Source organism: Empidonax traillii, unplaced genomic scaffold (assembly GCF_003031625.1).
Source record: "Empidonax traillii isolate 1590-97213 ecotype Southwest subspecies unplaced genomic scaffold, ASM303162v1 scaffold458:size851334, whole genome shotgun sequence".
NCBI classification, from domain to species: domain Eukaryota; kingdom Metazoa; phylum Chordata; class Aves; order Passeriformes; family Tyrannidae; genus Empidonax; species Empidonax traillii.
The window spans coordinates 252,524-274,573 of NW_020955651.1; the positions used below are offsets into that span (position 1 = coordinate 252,524).

General features: G+C 37.0%; 1 protein-coding gene across 7 annotated transcripts in view; it reads right to left on the reverse strand.

Annotated features, from left to right (window-relative positions):
* ATP2B1 (ATPase plasma membrane Ca2+ transporting 1) overlaps nt 1-22,050 on the reverse strand; it is a 62,479-nt gene that overhangs the window by 18,188 nt on the left and 22,241 nt on the right. For all 7 annotated transcript variants that reach the window (XM_027895359.1, XM_027895362.1, XM_027895363.1 and 4 more), the window contains exons 2-11: nt 17,342-17,751; nt 12,164-12,361; nt 11,058-11,312; nt 10,854-10,979; nt 10,374-10,517; nt 7,539-7,577; nt 7,054-7,215; nt 5,489-5,703; nt 4,073-4,315; nt 1,467-1,708 (exon numbers count right to left, since the gene is read on the reverse strand). In XM_027895359.1, the coding sequence (XP_027751160.1) occupies nt 1,467-1,708; nt 4,073-4,315; nt 5,489-5,703; nt 7,054-7,215; nt 7,539-7,577; nt 10,374-10,517; nt 10,854-10,979; nt 11,058-11,312; nt 12,164-12,361; nt 17,342-17,546 (1,829 nt within the window). In that variant the 5' untranslated portion in view covers nt 17,547-17,751. The remainder of the gene's footprint in view (nt 1-1,466; nt 1,709-4,072; nt 4,316-5,488; nt 5,704-7,053; nt 7,216-7,538; nt 7,578-10,373; nt 10,518-10,853; nt 10,980-11,057; nt 11,313-12,163; nt 12,362-17,341; nt 17,752-22,050) is intronic.

A 22,050-nucleotide genomic window follows, 5' to 3' on the forward strand; every position in this document is an offset into this window, starting at 1 on the left:
ATGATTCTATTAAATATTTGACTTAATGTTAAGTAAAGAAAAAAAAGTGCTCTACTTGAAAAAATTTCTGCATTTCTTCTACTCTTATAAGATGTAAATGAGTCACTAATAAATGCTCATGTTTAAGTTTCAGTGTTCAAGAATAGTCATACTTGTTAAAATAAAGATAGAGCAGCAGAGTTGACAAACCATGTTACAAGCACTGCATAGGAAGTGGCTTATGATGACTAAGCAGACAAGTCTTTTTTCTGTTTGATACATACTCTGAAGTAGTTTGGATACTATTCCAATAGTATTCAGATCAGTCTAGGTTTTCTTGTTCTTTGACAAATGACCTGATTACTTATTTTTCAACTCAGTTATGAAGTCAAGTGGGTCACATGAGTCTGGGATAAATGACATCTAGCAATTTTTACAGTTCAACTGCTCAATATAATAAGTTACAAAATAGTTCTGAAGGTAGAAGTAATGCAAATACGAGCATGCTTATTCACCAATAAGATCTGGCTTAAAATCTAGCAATGCAAAAAATGCATGGACTTTAAGAATCCTTTCCAGATTGACATTTTGTACTGAGCACTAATTTGAGGAGAAGGAAGAATTATACTGTTCTCTTAAGTGCATTACAACTTTCCTAGATAAAGATTTGGAGAGTTGCTAGCAAGCAAAAAGGTAAATTGAACTAATTAACATAATCAATGTGCTACTCAGACTAGAAATAGTTTGACCTTAAAATCAAAACCGGCCTTGCTACAAACTACTGTTCCTAGAGAACACTAGGCATACATATTTGATGTCTCTCCTCATCTAGTTTGGAGTTACCACAGCTGCCTTCACATCTAGGTTTGTCCCAGTGGTGTCTAATCGCTCACTAAGTCTAATCTCATTCTAATAAATCCTCTATAAATGGGCAGATGGATAAGGAAGCAATTTGCTTTGTCACATTAAAGGCCCTCAAGTTTCTTCATTCATCTTCAACCTTCCATTAAAATAATCAGCTTGGACATCGACTTGCACAGTCTAACTAATAGTATGCTAAAAGTAATCACAGTTCAAAGGTACAAGTTCTTCCTGGAATTTAGGCGTATCAGCTGTTGGGACTTCACTGGAAGACAGGTGAGCATTTTGACCAACCACATCTAAAAGTAAAATAGGTTAACTAAAAAATAGATCAATTCATAGGTGCTATCCAAGAAGAGTTTACAAGGTCAAATTAATCACCACTAGTTTTTTGGGGTTTTGAAAGGCTAATTGCCCACCTTACTGTAGCAAGCCAAACAGCTGAAGGAGACAAGCTAAGATGCTGGCTGCAATCCTAAGGGTATAGGACTGCTGCACTTGTTTGTGGTTAGGGAGACAAATATTTCACACACTATGGCACAATGCTGTTTAGCACATCAGTCTCCTCACCTATCACAACATTTAGCCAAATTTAAGTGCTGAATCACAGTAGTAGTTGTTCTTACTTTTTAAGAACTATCTCAGAGGCACCTTTACTGAATATCCGGAAACTGCCATCAGAATTTTTTAACACAGTACTCATAGATTTTCTAACGGAGTTGAAGGTGTACACTTTGTACAAATCCTCTTCTGGTATCTCATTTCTTACGTCCTGATAATCACGTTTTAAATCCAAGAGCAATCCCAGCAAGGCACATTCAGTTTTATTTCCAACATGACGTGGTAGGCCACCTTCTTTTTCAGGAGGCTGCAAGAAAAACAAGAGTGAGCATGGATTAGGAGGTTAACTTCTAAACCACTGAAACACAGCATTTAGAAAACAAGGAAGGCCAAACTTAGCTCTGGGATGGGGAAGTTTTAGTTTTTCAATGATTACTTTATAAATTCCTGTGAGTCATGATCCAAAGTCACACTGCTGCTTTTTTAAAAGTAACTTCCGTACCTGTTTAGGATCCTTCCGTCTGTTTCTCAAACTCAAAAGTTACCCATTAAATTTGTATCAATCAACATGATCTTTCCAAAAGGCATTTTCTATTACTTGAAATACTTATCTATGAACTGTAGACCCTGAACAGTTATTTCGGATTCTAAAAGTACAGGTACAGTTCACATACTGATTTAAGCAAGCTAAACTGCATTATTTCTGCTAAATTAAAGTATCCTGTCCTGTAATAATTCTTCCTCAATGACTTAGACTACGATCACATCACCGGTTAGCCTTCTTCTGAACAAACTAAGTCTTTAAGCTTCTTAAGTCTCACTCCAAGTTCTGTTTTCCAGGCCATGGCCTACTTAACTGGAAAGAGTTCAGAATCAAGTTTCCAACCCTTTAATACCAGAACAAGTTTCTTATCTCAGCAATGTGGGATATGCACATACTAGTCCTATAAGTAAGGGAGTATTTCTCTTGAGATATTTGAGCTTATATAGCTATAGCACTGCAGTGTAGTTTGCAGCAAAAAAGGGAGAAGCACTTACTCAGTCTGACATGCCTCAGGCAGCCAGAGCTGAATTATATTAATCATAAGTCAGTGATCCATTTGCATTGTTCAGAGCTACAAGATTTTGAATATGGCAGTACTGAATACTCGCACTTTCAAAGTGTTCACTTTAACGAGCAGTTTAAAGTGCCTGGTTCTGGGCTCCCCAATATGACAGCTATCAACATCCAGGCACAAGCACACCCATGGTACACAAAGATAATTCAGGGCTAGAGCACCTGACATATGAGGAGAAGCTGAAAGGGCTGAGTCTGTTTAGTCAGAAGAAGACTCTGGGGAAGAAATTTATGAGAATGTATTAAATGCCTGAATGATGCCAGGTGGGCAGAACAATGTAAAGACAGCCAAGCTTGACTTTCTGGTAGTGCCCAGTGAGTGGACAACAGGCAATGGGTACAAACTGAAGCTCTTGAAATTTCATTTTAACATAAGGAAATACTTTTTTAGTCTAAGGGTAGTCAAATACTTGACCAGGCTGGCCAAAGATTGCGGAGTCTCCATCCTTTGAGATTCTTAGAGCCTGAACAGACATAGCCCTAAGCAACGTGACCTGGCTGATCCTGCTTCGATCAGGGGGACTGGATCAGAGCATGTCAAGTGGCCCCTTTTAGCCCTCTCTGATTTTGTAAAGCAGACTAACTCTGACTGCATTGGACATAATTCAGTTAAAATTGCAGCAGTAAGGGACTTGGTCAGTTTACATGCAGCTACCTTTTTTTTTTTCCCCTTGCTTTAGAAATTAGATTGTGAAACTCTTCACATACTATAACTCATCAGTAGTATTTCCATCTTGTTTCAGAAAAATCAGTGCTGTTAAACTTGTCATGCCACCTCAAGTACAGGTATTGAGGAAATTCTTACAGAAGTACCATTTTTATTGGTTGAGAAGTAGCTTTTGGACAGAGTTTTCGCTGCAGTTTGTATACCAAACATTCATAGCGGAGGCTTCTACTAAATTTTGAAGTGCTAATTTATTTACTAAATCCTAATTATTACTATTACTTTTTACTGCCTTAAAAAATTTTATGTAATGTATTAGAATATCTACAGCAAGGAAGCTAGGTTTAGAGTTTCAGAAAAATAATGCACACAAAAGTGCTAAATAGTCCAGTATTCAAAATGTGTAATAGTCCACTTTTTTTTTTAAGTTTCAAAATATTTTGCAAGTCTCAAACAAGGTTTGATCAAATGTACAGTTCTAAAGCCTACAAACTATACAATGGTATCTGGAAAAAAAAAAAATCCATGACTATCCTCAACTCTACTTTTTTTTTTTTTTTTTTAATTACAGTTTGCTTAATGTTGTACTACTCTTAAATATTTATTTTGAAGTAGCACTCAAATCCAGCCAAGATGCTCTTCAAGTAAGGTAAACAGCCTCATTTATAAAAACAAACTTAGAGGAAGTTATCTTCCTGAGACTGTATCTTTGAATTACCAATTCTAACTGAAATTTAGTCTCAAATGAAGAGTTCAGAAATTTACACCAGGTGCAAAATACCTTACGCTGCATTGTGCCACAATTTAACTGCCTACCACATGGCCACCAGACAATTTGCGTCTTTTGTGGAAGTTTAATTATCTTGACTGGAATGAAGAAATCCACTCACCAGTATTTTGGAAGTATAAGCACAATTAACAGAAATTCCTGTCACAAGGTAAGCCATAGTTTTCTCTGGAATAGCTTCTGGTTCTGGAATTTTTTTATAATGTTTTTCATTGATGTAGGCTTGGACCACTGTCATTCTGTTCATGGTCAATGTTCCTGTTTTATCCGAGCAAATAGCTGTTGCATTGCCCATTGTTTCACATGCATCCAGATGTCTCACCAAGTTATTATCTTTCATCATTTTCTAAGGAAATAAAGGCAGTTAACAGCAATTCATAACCATTACTTCACACTTCAGAAATTCTCATTTAAGAAGTCCAGTCTTGCACAGCAGTTTCAGAAAACACTCAGTCTTTAAGTTATCTGGTATCTTTCAGAGGAAGAATCTGCAGCTGCCACATTCAGTACGGATTCCTTTAAGTCTATTATGTCGCAGTAAACTTCATTTTAAACAAAGTACATATATACAGTCTTAATTTCACATATCTGCATGTCACACGGACTACTGATAATATTCCGACTGTTATGAGCAAATAGTTCATGATGATCTTTAGAAAGAGAGGTAAAGTTTGAGCTTTACCAGATACCATCTTTAAAAAGTTTTTCCACTTACAAAAAAGGTCAAATAAGCTGTGTTAGACTTACATGAACCACAGATAATACAGACTTCCAAGATGCCAGGTTCAGACTTATATAACCAAATACAAACTGGGAGCCTAATGTTTCAACTAAAATAATGAGGACTGCACAAGTTTCATAAGTTAAATATTGCTTTAAATTCTTTACTTAAGAGGCTCATACAGTATATTCACTTCCAAGAGGCAGATTCAGTTCAAGTGATACCACAACAAGGCCACTACTAATTAGTGATATAAGTTTTACAACACAGCGTAAGCATTGACTGTCTACTTTAGATTTTCAGATAAATAACTACTCTCAGCATGCTGAAACAGTAAGCAAATAAAGAAAACAAAGAGCTTTAAGTTAAAAAACACACTGTATAATAAAAAGAAAGCTAAATGTTTAACAGTATTCCATCTTCAAGGAAAATCAATCTGGAAGCTTTTGTAGCAGTTGCTTAACAGTTCAGCTAGGCAGAAGTTGAGGCTTACAAAAGAATGTTATTTACAAATTCTTAAACAACTATTTATTGTAAACAAATGCTACAACGCTATGTACTGAACCCATTCATCTTTGGTTAGTGACAACAGGCTGGCAATCCTCACTGTTCATGTTAGCGTGTATTCAGAGATGAGGAAAAGTACTGCAGTAGAATTCTTTGTAGTTCAGGGAAACAAGAAAAGCTTCTTCCCAGTCTGTTATATTTATATGTGATGCAGCATAAGTCAGTCAAGATTTAAGAGCTGATGAATACAAGAATCTACCTATAATATCTATTCCCCCTCGATCCACTTACCTTAACAGAGTAAGCCAGAGATATAGTGACTGCAAGTGGAAGACCTTCTGGTACTGCCACCACCAAGACTGTAACTCCAATAATGAAGAACTTCACAAAATACTGAATATAAATTGGTGTACATTCAGCAAGCCAAGGTCTCTTCTGAACCCAGAAGGTATCAATTACAAAATATAACACAAGGATAATGACTGTGATTGCAGACATCAACAAACCTTGTTAAAAAGAGAATAAACAGTTTTCAGCAATTATCTCAAATATTTAGCAAGACAGACTGTAGCTAAGTCAAGTACAAAACATTTCTACTTGTATAGAAGCTAGTTTATAACTAAGATTTCAAACAGGCAAGTCAAAACATTGAGGTAGCTCTCAGGGGTGTTCCAACTTCCAAAGCAAGTATTTCCTCATGCATTTCACCTACCAATTTCTAAAATCTTTTTTTCTTCCATTTAATTGAAAAGCATAGAGCTAATTATGAGCAGGAGAGACCAATACGTAAAGTCAATTGACTAAGCAGAAATAAGAAATGAAAAAAATTCAGCAGGTCTTCAATGACTGTACTGCTAATTGATTCAGAAGAGTGCTTCACTGTCTCAAAGCAGCAGGATAGAAAAATCCATGTATGAAGTCTATGAGTATTAAGGGTACATGGGTAACTGCAATGGGTCAAAACATACATAAAGGAAAACAAAAGCTTTTGAAATATATGAAAAAAAACCCACATTTGACAAGAAAAGTAGTTTACACTAAACATACCAGGGAAACTTTATTCAGCACTTCTTCTTACAAGTTTCTCTGAAAACTTAACATTGCTGTACACAACTATGGAGTGCTACAGCTATAAGTTTAATTGCTTCATCCACAGACTGTAGCAGTCTAATGACACAGATGCTGAAGTCAGCACTTCTTGAAGTTCTAGAAGTTGCTTCTAGCCTGAATCATTCAATAATTCTACTGATAATATAGCCTAAAATTTACACTGAACTTCACTGTCCTTTTAGTCTACTTTCAAGCAGTAACAATTTCCCTAATATTTTGACAAGACAGCTGAATATTATCTGATAGAAAAAAAAAAAAGAAGTTACATATCAGCAAGGCATATGTTAAGTGGAAATTCCTAAGCCTCTGAAAGTACCAGAGAAACCTAGTTGACCCTACCACATTTCCCAGATTCCACTCAATCTACAGCTCTCAAGATGGAGCAACTAGCAATGTATCTAATCTAAAAAGATCACTCCTAACCATTGTCTAATGCTATGAAGTTGGAATTTCCTCTCCTGGAAGCTGGCGCTTGAAAGCCTGAATCTATTTAAATCAAGGAAAAATAAAAGCCATTCACACGACAGTCTGAAAGGCCATCAGCACATTCAGGCAGAATGGCACACTTCCATGCATTAGAACTTTGCACTTAACATATGTAGCTAGTCCTGAGTGCCTTGATTATTTTATCTCCTCACAAACTATGCATGTTCTAACTTAATTCCAACATAACATCGGCCGAAGGAGGGTACTGAGATCATAGAATCATAGAATCATAGAATAGATTGGGTTGGGAGATACTATACCTGCTTTGCCAATCTGAACTGCGAGCTTTGTAAGTTTGCCTTGGAGAACTGACTTTTCTTTCTTTGGCAAGTTTGCTTTTTTCTTGTCTTTCTCATCTCCATCCCCACCATCCTCACTTTTCAGTGGTTGCATTTCCATGGCTGCACCATCTTGGGCCTTAGCTAAAAGGTAAGAAAAAAATTAGCCATTGGGGAGTCCCCCCAGTCAGTGGTACTTAAAAAGCTTAGCACCAATACTGTGTACTCTTGTATCTGAGAGGCCATACTACACGTGAATGTTTAGAGAAGTGTACTGGGAGTAGGTGCTGGAATACAAAGTTCAGTTAAGCATTTTTTTGGGGGCAGATTCACTTATGGCATCCTTAGCATAAAAGCAATTTGGATCTAAGAATTCAATATGTATTTTCATAGGAAAGTCTATATTCATTACATACATGCTCAGAAAATAGAGACTTGCAAGAAAGGATCAAAGAACCTGTATTTACCTTTATTACGGTTTTCAACAGCTCCATCTTGCTTTTTACCTGTCGGAGAGAGGAACAGTTGTGTTTTAAATTGGCTGTGCAGAATTCATTTTAATGTCTATGTTTATATATAATGACTACTTTGGTGAAACAAGGAACTTCATTTAAAAAGAAAGTAAACCGTGCAAGTCAGCTCAGAGAAACAGCTAACATCAGTCTTCTGGACTTTCCTTTTCCCATACAAAACTGCTGCACTGGTAATCTACCATGGTTAAGTCTGCACAAATTACTGACACAGACACTTATTGCTTCAGAGGAAAGCTTTAAAAAGACTTGTTTACACATTTTTCTATGTAACATATTTGTTACAATAAAGTGATTCTGGTAGCCTCCATCTTCCTCTGCTCTTCCAGCACTTGCCACCAGTATCTGACTACTACTGTAAATGAACTGTAGGATCTCACTTCCAGAACCAGTGCTTTTTTGTACAACACTGTAGAAGTTATGGTAGTATAAAATATTTATAAATCTACAGCCAAGCTTAACAGAGGCATAGCACTGGATTACTGGATCTATGCTAACCCTATTTACACGCACACGAACATAATCTGTAAGTAAAATATCATACATCAGTGTAAGAATAGCTTTAGTTCATAATAAAATATCACTCCCACCTGTGTTCAGAAATGGAGTTCAACAAGAGATCATAAAGGACAGTAAAATAATGAAAGAGTTTAACAAGTGAACATTAAAGGTAACTGGAAGATCAGCACATACCTTATGTTGTTTGGGGGGGCTTGGCAAGTGACAAACTTTACTTTAAAGTAGAGAAAGCAAAGCTAATTGAGCAACTTAGAACAAAACCCAGAAATCTTCTGTAACATTGATAACTCAACAAATTTTGGCCCTAGGTTATGCAGACTGAAATTTACAAGAGTACTCAGGTAGAAGAAAATCAAGTTGTCAAGTATGTGTGGCATGACATTTAACACCTTCATTACACCAATACTGTAGACACACAGTCTGGTTCTATACATAAGATTTCCCCCCAAGCACCCTCACAACAGCCAAGGAAAAAGAAACAGCATGTTCATTTTCTCCAGAAGATGTCACTTCAGACTTTAAAAGAACTTGTCATTGTTTCCTAATTTAGTATTTTTTCCTTCCTAGGTGCCCTCTCTCTCTTACAAGAGCAAAGTTCTACACTTGAGTTACTTGCAACTCCTGGTTCGTACATTATCTCCTTGTACATACATTTGCTTTCACTCTGCACCAAGCCATACACAGCCAACTAAATATAGTCTCTTTAATCTCCTTAACATTCACAGAGGCGCTAATTTAGTTTAACCTGAGTTTTACCAAGGAGAATCTTATTATGCACCTAACTTAAGGGAAAGAGGAAGCTGTCTATCTCGGGAGACAAAAAAAACCCACCTGCAAGCGTTGAAGCCCTAGGATACACCAAAACACCACTTGTCAATGAGACTTCTGCTTATAGAATATTAAACACTGACAGAATATTAATAAAAACTATAATCCTCTCCATACGTGACATAGCAGCCGGTACTGTCATTTGCTTTGTCCCCTCTGTAAAGGGGAAGAGCAAAGGATGGCAACTGTTCCACACTAATCCCTGGAAGTGTTGCATGTCCTCACTATCATGCTTGAAGCTCTTTTAGAATTTCAATTCTTCTTGTAACCATTTTCTTCTAAACCATTCTTTTGAAGAAATTTACTACATTTTTTTCAAGTTTCTGGAATGATCAGAACTGTAAAGTATTTGCATGTTAGGACAAGACAAAAAGAGTTCAATCCCAATTCTTGCACAGAGCACACACTTCAACAATTGACTCTTTAGTTTGAAGACCCTTGAGATTCCTAATCAGATTTCTGTATAATTTCCATTATTGTTCCATATTCCTTTGGTGAAAAAATATATTTTGATTTATATTTATTTTTTTTTGTTCTGCTGTCAAGAACCCTCAGACTCAGTCCCATCTAGCAGACTTCATAGCAGTTTCTTGAAGGATTTTTACTGTGGTAAAGCTCAGTCCTGAACATGCCTTGTAAGAGCTAGTATCAAAACACTACTGCTTAAGATTTCCAAGCTTTGATTCTAAGGGTAAAGGCTACAGCTCAGATAAAGTGATCTGTAATAAGGAAGACAGCCCATTCCACTTTTCACAGAAGGGCTCCAAAATACACTCAATTACAAGCCCTTCATCCCTCCAAAAATAAAGATTAAAGAAAAGTGCCACCAGGGATTTGTCTTCTGTATATCTCTGAGCATTCAAAACTTCAGCTCTGGAAGAAAAGGAGTACCAGGAGAAGCCATCTGCTCATCTTTTATTAAAATCAGTCTCATATATGCTTAAATTATCCACAAATTCAGCAGTATCAAAGATATGTTTTTCCCTTCAAGTGTCACAGAAGAATGCCCTAAAAGGGGCATTTTCTATCTGTCAAATGCAGAACTAGATACTTACTAGGTTGGATTATATAAATTTTTTTGCCATAAACAAATATTCGTTATTAAACATGAATGTACTTGGAAGTTACAGAAAATGACAGTTTAACTGTTTATAAATAGTATGGCTGGTTAGGAGTTGTGAACTTTCCAAACTCTATTTGATCAATAAGATTTGAAGTTTAATTAAAATCACCATGAAAAGAGTTAGTAGTAGTGATGCACTCTCTGGTCACTGGACCTGAGTTGTTTTTTTTTTCCTGTGAAACCTATGGAAAGTATGAATTTTAAAAAATGATTTCTGGGTACAGCTAACTAAGAAAGTTTTTATCCAGTAACATTCAAGAGTTCACCCCTCCTTCCCCAGGGATTGAGATTATTATGCCTACTTTTCTTGTCTTTCTTCTCTTTTTCCTTCTCCTTCTCCTCTTCATCTCCTCCAGCCCCAAGTAAGGTAAAGATGATTCCAGTCTGAGAGTTAACACCTACAGCAGTAACCACCATTCTTCCAGAGCCTTCCATCACATGTGTACCTGAAAGATTAAATCAGGTTTTCCACCATGACTTCAGCAGTTATATGGCAGAGCACGTAAGCACTTTAAGGAAATAAGTATTCAAACTTCACATCAACAAAGGGAAGACATGTATATACATCACTGTGCTCCTCTAAAGCTTTAATTGCCAAAGCTATCTGAAAAGGAAAACCCTAAGTAGCTACACAGTTTTAAAGGTCTGCTCCCTCCCACAGTTTTGTAGCATTGGTTTTGGATACTTTTTAGAGACAACAAGGTACAGTTTTTTAAATTTTAAACAACCAGTTTACCCAAGAAAAAACACACTTTCTTCAAGCATTGTCATATGCTACACACCTGACAGCAGCATAGGATCTCTGTCCAGCGATTTCTTAACATGATCTGATTCTCCAGTCAGTGAGCTTTCATCAATTTTGAGGTCATTTCCTTGAATGAGTACACCATCAGCTGGTAAAAGGTCACCTACAAGAGATCACTAGGTATGTTGACTGCTCTTCCATTTTTAAAATTAAAAGAAAGTTCAACTTTAAAAATGTTTACCATATTTCACTTGTGCAATATCTCCAACAATTATGTCAGCTACTGGTATTTGGATGACTTGACCACCTCTGATGACTGTGAATTTCTGTTCTTGTTCAATACGGCTCTGCAATCCCCGAAATTGTTTCTCCTTACTCCAGTCATTGAAAGCTGTTACTAGTACCACACAAACTACAGATAGGAGGATTGCTGCTCCTTCAATCCAACCTGCTTCAGATTCCTCCTCTTCTTCACCAACATTTACTGATCCACATACTGCAGAAAACAGATTTAAGAAAGTCCACATAGGTAGCTATTCCAACAATAAAAAAAAATTGCCAAAACAAAGAAACTACTAATAGTTGCTAAACATTTTCTGTGCTGGTCTTCTTTGCAATTTTACCTTTATTTTCCATAAGGGTAACGCATAAAGAAGCTAAATAACCTGAAAACTAGAGCAACTTAAAGAATTTAAGCCACCCCACTTATCTGAACACAAAAGAAGTTAATATAGAAAGTTACCTCTCCTTATTATCTTGTTAAATGGTGGCATAAGAATGCCATACTAGTTAATCAGCTTTTGCTTTCTTAACATATCCCACTTTACCTTTGTCTTAACAAGTCAGATATCATTGCAAAAATTCAGTTCAGTGAAGGCCCAATCCCTTTATTTTCTGTCTAGAAGCATAAATATATCTTCATTTCTTAAATTAGAAAGTTACCAGTGTCATATTGCAAATCAAGGAAAATTTAAGACTTGCTGACTCCTCAGAGAAAGCCCATGACTGCAAATTATAAATTCCTTAAATATTTGAGGCAAAGCTAAAAAAAAACCCACTTGCACAGAAACATTGCTGGATTTAAGAAAAGTCCTTGCTCCTGCTGCTTGCAATTTACCTCTGGCATTATTCTGGTCAGAATGATACCAGATCATGATCAGGGAAATCTCACGTTGCCCTTTTAAGGCAAGCAAGAGTTTTAGTAGTATGCTCTCAAATAAGGAACAATAAAGCTGCTTTTCCATTGACTTACTGTCTCCCATCAGATTTACAGTACGGGCACATTGGACTAGGAAAGTCAGTAGTATAATAAAGTTGGCACCTACTTTAAAAAAAAAATTTACTTACATGATTCATTTCCTCCTGGAGGTTGGTAAAAAGAAAGGCCCAAGGATACTACAGCTGCAATTTCTAATATAATTAATGTAACGTCCTGTAGTGCTTCCCATACTAACTGAAGAAATGTTTTTGGCTTTTTAGGAGGTATAAAGTTCTTCCCAAAAACTGCTTCTCTCCTTTCTATGTCTGCCGGATTTCCACTTAAACCTATTTAACAATAAGACCAAGTTAGTTGACACTTGTATGCATTTCTCCCTCACATTAGAAGTGACTGATGTTTCCCATTCATGGAATCAAGTCCCACTCCCTATTTCAGTAACAATACCAAAAAGCCATGTCTCAAATATAATTATTTAAGTATTACCCTTAAGTCAGTCACTTTTAAAAACCAGCTATATTTTATAATTCTCACCTTGCCAAAATAAAGTTGATGGTCTACCTGCTTAGTATGTCACTTAATATGACATAGTTACCAAGTAATAGTAACACATATACCTTTGTTCAAAGCAAAAAAGTTTACAAGACAAGATCATTAGTAGTTATAACTACTGAGACTGAGTAGCACCATAAAGCTTTAGCAAGACCACAGCCTGTGAAGGCAGCACTGTTTCCCACTGCAGGGATTTTGTATTAAGAGAAAACATCCTAGCATCCTAAAATTAATGTAACCTTTATAATCACATATTATAATAATATACCACTATATTTGTGTATTATTTATTATATAAAATAATATTAAAAGTTGTTGAAGCTCTCTAGTCATCACATTGAAAGAGGTAACCACTTTATGATGCTATTTCAACCTGGACAAGTTTTTTGCTCTTCTGAAGTTTCACATTTTATCTTCTCTCCCATAGAGAGAGCCCATATTTACCACTGTGCAGGGTTTGTCACCTCAGTTTTGTACCTATCTTTTTTCTTATATGGCATACTTCCTTGAGTCCTCTTCTATCTCAATTCTTGTACCAACCCTAAGGGACACTAGCAGACAAGAGTGAGGGGCTTTCACTAAAGGGTACTGCATGCTGAGACCTTAAAAATAAAGGAATACCAAGTATATTAGTATATTCAGTGCAAGGTCATGCACTCAAGGTCTTCTGTAAGTATCCCTCCTGTTTCCTCCTGTAACAGTTTCCAGTTGCCTCACTCACCATTCAGATTGAAGCCACTAGCATATTTTTCAAAGCAAAATGGTCGAACATCCAGGCATGCTTTTCAGAGCAAAGATCTGGATACTTCAACCGTATTGCCCTCAAGGTTATGATCAGTACCTGCCTAAAGACAACTATTATCTTACAAACAATTTTTTTAATAGTTAACCCAACTGATTATTGATAAAGGCATTGCAAATGTGCTAGGCAATCAATAAGAACAGTAGCCACTGCAACTGGCTTTCATAGTAAGTGGGGTACTTAACACCTGTAATGGACATTTCCTAGAATCATCACATGATATTTCAAGACATTTCAAGACATCAAAAGATATTTCAAGGAGTGGGATTCAATGATCAATGATCCTGGGTTCCTTCTAACTCAGTATATTCTGTGATTCTGTGAAGACACCTTGAAGAGACTACTGAATTGCAAAGCTCACTTTTAAAAGCTAACAACTGCTATGTAATCACTGAATTGAAAAGCAAAAATATTAATGTGTAGATCTTTTCAAAAGTGAAACGAATTAATCATACTCTTTGCATGTATAATACATATTAGATTTATTTTAACACTCTTAGGTTCACCTTGCATTCATGCCTTTGAAGGTTTAATAGAAAGGAGCAATTGTACTCATCAGCCACTCAGCACTACACCTCTTGCAGTTCAAGGTTTAAGGTGCTTACTTTCACTCTCAGCTAAAAGAGCAGCACAAGGCTATTTTGAAAATCAAGCTATACATTACAAGATCTACAGAAACTCAGGACAGCCTGGCCATTCCAAAAGGCTGGGCCATATTGTGATTTTGCAATAGATATCACTTCTCTATTCCTTTCAACACAGAATATTATTTACATAGTGTCAGCAGCATCACTTTCCTCCTCCCTTTGCAGGGTACCACAGTGTACAACATCAGAAATACAGCATTGGTCTATGAAGAATGAAAAGTACATCTCAACAAGGCCATATAATGTCTAGCTACGATCAGAACCACTTCGGGAATATTAGTAAATAAGTCTGGCAAAGACAAAAACCATTTGTAATTTTAGTATACACCATAATACACCATGCATCATTAATGAAACACACAGCTGGTAATTTCAAAATTAACACTCTACAGTCCTGAGTTCAAAATTACTGCCATTATATTGTTCATTATCTGTCTTAACTACGGTAATGTATGCTATTTGACGTCAATGTAAAAAATACTAGGAAAGGGACTAGTTAATACACAATATTCATATACAGTTTTTATTAGAAATCTAGAAGTTATTAGACAATCAAAGCTATGTAGACCTGTGGAAATACTGATGATGGTTTATCTGTCCAGAATATAAGATGGACTTTTGCCATTAAAGACATGTCAAACATTCATTTTGCACATTAGTATACATGTAAGCATTAAATTCTGCTCAGTGTCTTTTTTTTTAGGTAATACTGGTAAAGGATTGCTCCCATTTCTCATTTCAAATCATATCGGTCTGATCCAAATTTTGTCTGAAAACAGATATTGCCTTACATTGTCAACAACGGCACAGCAAGAAATAAAACAAGATGAACTCAACCACTATGTAGCACATCAGAACTACCTGTATTTTTCCTGTGAAGCCACTAGTAATTGTGTAGTGGTCAATGTTTCATATCATAAAGAAAGCACATGATTAGGAAGAAGCGTCATAGGGCCTTGCAGGTGTAGACATGAGATTACAGAGAGTTAGAATATTAGTTACAACTATGTGTAACACTATTGTAATACGTAGCAGTTTTCCACACAGATCTTGCCTAGATTTTTTTCCATTAGAAATGTCTCCCTTTCTATACTTACAACTTGAATTTGACAAAGCGGAGACCTAGTTCTACCTTTACAAGACCTCTCCAGTACTCTTCCTGAGAAATTTATAGCAGTTTACCTTGACAGAGAGGCTGGTTCTCTAAAGATTCATGCAGTGATTCAGAGTCAAAATGACACCTCTGTAGAGGACACTGCTCTAACTCATCTTAGTTAACCTTTTCTGAGCTAATTAACATGTTCAACTGTTGAGGCCTCGGTGTGTTTATGAGCTTCTTGCACACTTAAAAGATGGTGCCCTTTTAAGTCAGTTGTATTTAACTGATTGTAGCATACATCTAAATGTCAAATCCTTTTGAAAGGGAAAGGCCTTGATCACACAGTCCTCGATACCGCACAATCAATCTGCAGGAAAGGGTATCTAACCCTTTCTAGTTTTAGTATGCTGACACTCATCATTCCCATGTGTTAACTTGTTTGTTACATTAAGAGACAACGCGAAACCTGCAGTTTTCGAGGTATTTGGTGCTTAGTGCATCATGACTATCTAAAATTGTATGCCCCCCTAGTAATAATGGGCCTTAAACCTTCCACATCACTGTAAAACAGGATTCAACTCTCAGTTAAACTCCTGATTGTAGAAAACTATATCCTCTTCCACTGAGAAAGGGAACTGCCTTTCAATACTATGCAGCAGGTCAACAGGGTAACAGGACACTACTCGTCCTATCTAACGTGCTACACTGCTTGTACACTGCAGTGCATCACACACATGCGCTACTACTCTACAACTCCATTGATGCCAAGGAACAGAATTTTGCACTCCTTACTTTTTACAAACTTCCTCATCCTGAAACTGGTCTACTCCCATTCACTAGTAGGTCAGCCATGTCAGCTGGCTACTTTCAGTTTGGTAAGAAAAACCCAGTTCATGTACTGATAGAGTTTCAGGAGTCTGGAAATCTGAGTTTAGAAGCAGATCAAGACAAAACATGCTAAATGCAAATGTACCCAGAGGTACCTTACGGCATTAGTAGGCTGTTCTTGGTCCAAGGAGACAAATCTTTCCATAGCATTTCTGAAGAACAGAAAGCAACGGCTCTCCAGGATTAAGACAGCAGGTATTTTACTGCCACCAACATGACAACATATTGGTTAAAAGCTGTGTGAGTGCTTAAATGCAGAGACAGTACAATCTGCCGACATCTTGATTTTGGTAATTCTCAATCACTCCCAACAGCAGGACTTCACAATAAGTTTCAGTTACTTTTAAGTACTTTTCTCTATGTACAGTTTACTATAGGTACTACAGTTTAGTGTAAGTACTATAGTTTAAATATTTTATGAAGCGTGACTTGCATCTTCCACAAGCTGACACTTGGAGCTTTCATTTACATTGGATGAAAGTAGTAAGAGATGGTCAGGTCCTTAAGGAAAACTTCTGGAAGGTTCTCAGGAAGGAGACTCGATAAATTTATTTATTTATTCACATTTGTACAGTCTGTCTTGGAGTAGTAACTCTAGAGAGCAAAAGCATCAGGTAGCCACACAACAGAGTGTCACTTCAGTCAAACATGGCAAAGACTTTAAAGATGCTTATTCCTAGAGAATAAGATTGTGTAATCACTTTGTAAACCTTCGACTAAGAGTGACAGTACATGTTAAAAGCTTAAAGCTGTATTGATAGTTATTCTGGATGGCTCGAATAAAATTTACAGAAATATAGCAGATTAAAAATTAGATCCTGCTATTAAGAACTCAGTGTAGCACAAATAGAAAACAGATGCCACCAGTTTTAAAAGCTGTTGCAATAGGGAATGCAAGAACTAGGTAGCAACACAGAAGCATTAATAAGCCCTGCATTAGACTATTAAAACCCTGGCCTCTACAACAGCATGATCTGAATTGTGAATTATAGGTCATATGGACTATTCACAAAATTTATGCTTTCACAGTAAGTTGAATATTGCTATATTGCATTGCTATTTCGTATGTGGATGCCTACACCAATGAACTTTGTTGCAAAGTGCAACTTCACGACTAATACAGCATCTCACACGCATTTAGACCAACCAAAAAACTTACTTATTACTGAGGAATATCTCTGCCTTAGAGGAATAAGAAGCAATATTTTCTTATGGTAACTAAAATACTTTTATAAACTTGGTTCTATTAAAAAAAGTAGTTTGCCGACTAAGGTTTTTCCTAAATAGAGCTTCCTCAATAACAGTGTTAAAATTGGCCTACCTTCATTTGGTGAAGTTTTCAACTTTGTGCAGATGCCATGTACATCTCCATAGCATTCCTGTATTTTATGCAGTGCATCTGCAGCTCGAAGTTCCATAAGAGAACGGAGCTCTGCAAGAGTAACTCCAAAATCTCCATGATTAGCTTCTTTTACAGAATTTTTTACGCCACTATATGCAACCGAGTTGTTTGCCATGTCACCCATGATGCATGCAGTCTTTAGTGCAGACGGTTTCCAGCGAGGAACAAGATTTCAACTTAAAATATTTCCAAAAGGAAAATATATCCTTTGGGTATTAAGACAGTCAGGAGAGCAGACACATCACCCAAGCAAGAGACCCCGTCAGGAGAGATCTTTGAGGTTGTCCCATGGCGCGTTCTGTTCCCCAAAACCAAAAGGCAGGTACAATCTAGGGAAAGAATAAATACACATTCAGTTATATAACAGCTATACTGAAATACGCAAGGCAACCCTACTCTTTGTATTGAGGTTACAGAACAAATTTCTTTATTTCCTATAATAGTTATAGTTTTCATTCAGCTGATAAGAGTGACAAAGTATAAAATGGACGTTTCTCATCCCAAAACAACCTTGCACTATTTTATTTCCTTAAACCATTAACTTCTTAGAACAACTGTTTTCTTTAGGACTTGCATTTTCCTTGGTATGTCCATATGGTCCATCATCAAGAGGAAACCTTTAAAAACACCTAAAATTAAACCTGTTTCCAAGGAAATAGAATTTGCAGCATCCACAACTGATGTCACATAGGGTAAGAATATACTCAAATTAAAAATCCCCAGTTTTCAATGAGACTTTCACCTCACAGTTTGTGAAGAACAAGCTTTTTTGTGTTTCCATTAATTCATTTGTGCAAACCTCAAGAAGAACAATTTCAACACTAAGCTAGCCCACACAGTACTCTTGTATTATAAGTAGGATTAAATCTTCAGGCAGACCAAGGTCTTAACACATTTTCACGTCCGGACAGTTTTAGCCTTGCTCCAGCCCATTTCATCCCAACTCAAGCCTCCCACAGTATCTGCATTTAATTCTTTGAACAGAGGAGAAAACTGCACAATACCTATCACCTTCCTACAGAAGGGATAAGGAGACTGAGAGCAGCTCTTCTGTCTGATTATCAATACACTGTAGCTGAGAAATTAGAGTAGATGTTAAATTTGCACAAGCATTCTATATATAATTCCCGCTCAGCTGACACATCTTGCATGTTCACGTGTATCTACACAACAGTACAGTGGTACAGTGCAAACACAAACTCTTCATGCCTACATAAAGATCTGCTGTGTGCCAAAGACAGACGTCTGATTGTGTAAGTCAGTTTTATCGACATAATGGAGCACATGTAACAATATGTTCCCCTGCAAAACATTATGAGTGCCAGGCTCAGACGAACAATAACTCAGACACTTCCAGGTCATCAAGACCCTCAGGTGTCATATGCCGAGCAAGGGAAATAGTTACCACGGACTGCATCACTTTACAAAGGCAAAGAGTCGAACAAAAAATTCCTAGCTATTGCCCTGCCAGATAAAGGAACTGTTCAGCTGAACCACTGTGTCTATGTTAAATCCAGGTATAAGCACCTAATTACCTGAAATTTAAGGCCTTGGTTCCAGGAAAGACTCAGATCTCTGCTCTGGAAACAACCAGTTTCAGCTATAGTAAATCTACCTTATAAAGTACCATGCCACAGTACTTCATTTGCGCTGAGGACAACCAGTGATGCTGAAAGACCCTGAACTGCCGTCCTCCGACCACAAGTGACAGTCTCATCTCCAGCAGCACTACAACTGCTCTACTCTTCCTATCACAGGAGATTCTGAGAAAAACATTGTCTATGGTTGTTTTCTGGAGAGTGACAAAAAGGATAAAAGCAACCCCTCTTAATATGCAAAAAACTTCAACATCCCATAACATAAAGTATTTAATTTAAAAATTAATTTTAAATCTTAATTGTTTTCTCTGTTAATTGCAAAAAAAATATTACAACAGTTGAAGACTCCATGATGATGATGTTAACCTGCACGCTAGGATATAGTTTTGATTAATACATAGCTGACTCTAATATGTCCTGTTAAGAGCATCCTGCAAGTGAAGAAATTTACGCAAATCATGTATGAAAGATTTTTCTTTAAAAGATGCACCACATTGTTATCTACTGCCCAAAAGTTGGATGCTGTTGGTCAGCTGGTAGCCTAGGAGGATTTATCAGCTGGCATCTGATCATAAGCTATGACAGTATAACAAGAAGCAGATCAGGCAAATGAGTCTGTATAGCTATGGAGAAGATGCTGCAGATGCTAATAAGGCATAAATAGACCAAGCAGAATGCCCCACAACCAATTACATCAAATTTGATTCAACTTTAATTAAGAAAAGCTCTGTTCAAGCCTCTAGCAGGAGCCCTGCACTAGATGCCCAAATACACCCAAATCCAAGAGATGAGGATAGGAAAAGATACAGTTCTAGTCACTGCTCACTTGTCATCAAAAAGTTCTGAGATTTATTCCCTCACTCTCTTCTCTGTATGTATATTGAGTGGGCAAGACTTGCTTTCATATGCAAGTAAACTTAAGAGCAATAACACTGCCTAATCATAACTCAGAATGCTTTGCACTCCAGTTTCTAGCCTCTCTATGCATCTAAATCCATTTTCATTAATAATAGTACAGCGATTAGCTATTACTAAGTTTATACTTAAAGGGGTTCTCATGTGTTTCAAAGCACCTCAGTAGCATCCTAACATACCGATGGACCCTTAAGGTTCACAAATTCAGCAAGCTTACATCAACACCCCCAAAAACAGCGCAGTTCCGCAGGTCAGCACTAGCACTGTTACGGATTATTTGGCACATCCATGTTAGGAAAGAATTGTGGAAAATTGAGAAGAACAGCATGAAGACTCTTCAAATTCTGAATACTGAGCAAGAGCAGTTTTGCTCCAAATCATAAAAGTTGTTTAAACATTATCAGATGTTACATGAAATAATTCCAGAAGAAATCTGCTTCAGTAGCCCACTTTTGCCAAGCCTTTCAACAGACAGCACAATAGCTTCTCGTCACACAGGTACTTAGTTTAACATGCATTTTTTCTGTAGGAAAGAGCAAAGAAACTTTATTCTAAAAATATTCTTAATGCAGTTCGATTTAAAACCTTGCAACATCCAATCACTTCCTGTGAAGCAGCTTTTAACAGTACACTTTTGTAACATTAGTGGTGATACATAATGAAATTATTACAGTGAAATTCAAGTATCATAAAAGAGAGCATTTTTTTTAAGCTACATAGATCATCTAATAGCATTTACCTTATCAACTAATGAAATACTTTATTTGTTTTGATTACTGTTCCAGTTCTCAATTCTTGCATCAACTATTTGAAATACATTATTTGAGTAGCATGAGCTCTGGAGCACTATAGTTTAAAGCAATTCACCTCTTAAATTCCAATTTGCTAATATCTCAAATTTTAAATTCAAAGAACAATTATCAAGTTAAAAGTCATTTAGCTGAAGTTCCAGCCTAATTAAAGTTTAATTCAGTTGAAATTATGTGTTAGTGTCCAGCTTTAACAAGCTGCACACAGGATGATTTAGAGGAGTCTTTCATTAGACACATCAACTTTTGGATAATCCTTTGTCTATATGCCCCTGGTGGTGCAGTGGCTAAACCGCAGCGCTGTCAATGCTGAGATCCGGGTTCGATTCCCGGTTAGGACACTCCTCGGGCAGATGGAGCTCGTTAGCCCTGTAAGGCAATCCATCTACGTCCTGAGGACCTCGCTGCCACCGTCCAAGCGTGCTTGGCCCCGGCAGATGAACCTCAGGATTAAAGGGTGGGCTCAGTTCCACACACACTGTGTCTCACCAAAAAAATCCAATGCGCGGGCTGGAAGGTGTAAAGACCTTCCCCGGTTCTTCGTTCGCGAAGAGACTGGCCATTATATCACTGAGACAAGGAACAACTTTAAAGCTATTGTCTGTCACACTCAAGTGACTAAAAAACGAGCTGTAGAGGCACCTTTGAGTAGGAGCACCTACTCTCATAGGCAGGATTCGGATACTTATGCAAGCCTCTCAGAAAAGACCCTGCTGCTCTAAGGCTGTAACAACTTCATGACATATGTCACTGCAGTTGCTTATGAGGAATACTGCAGCTTAACCTTCTTACCCAAATCAAATTAATATTTATTGCGGAGTGTGCTTTGTTACCAGACAAAGATAATTCAAAACCATAACCCATGAAACAACGGTTAGATAATTTTGTCAGGTTTAGAAGTTTGACAACCTTGTAAGCCTCTGTAGTTGGACTGGAGAAAGGACAAGCTCTAAACAGAAGTCTATGTGTAGAGACGCTTACCAAAGCATGAAGAAACTATCGATTACAATTCTGTTTAGTTCCACTGTGTTGATCAAGCTAGAAGCTGCAACATGTTTCCCAAAGTGTTCCTGTAATGACACTTTATCCATAGACTCACACTAACACTGCCCCAAAAAGCAGCTACCATCAAGACAGTCTTGAACATTAATTAGGCTTCAAAGATGAGTCCTACACAGATGAAAGTATTTAGTAATTAGTGATTTAGTATTTAGTAGTTCCCTGTATTTGAAAGAAAGATATGTGTTTTTCAGTCATTAAAATCAAGGCTGCCTTGAAGAGATAGTTTGCAGCAGCCATCCACTCA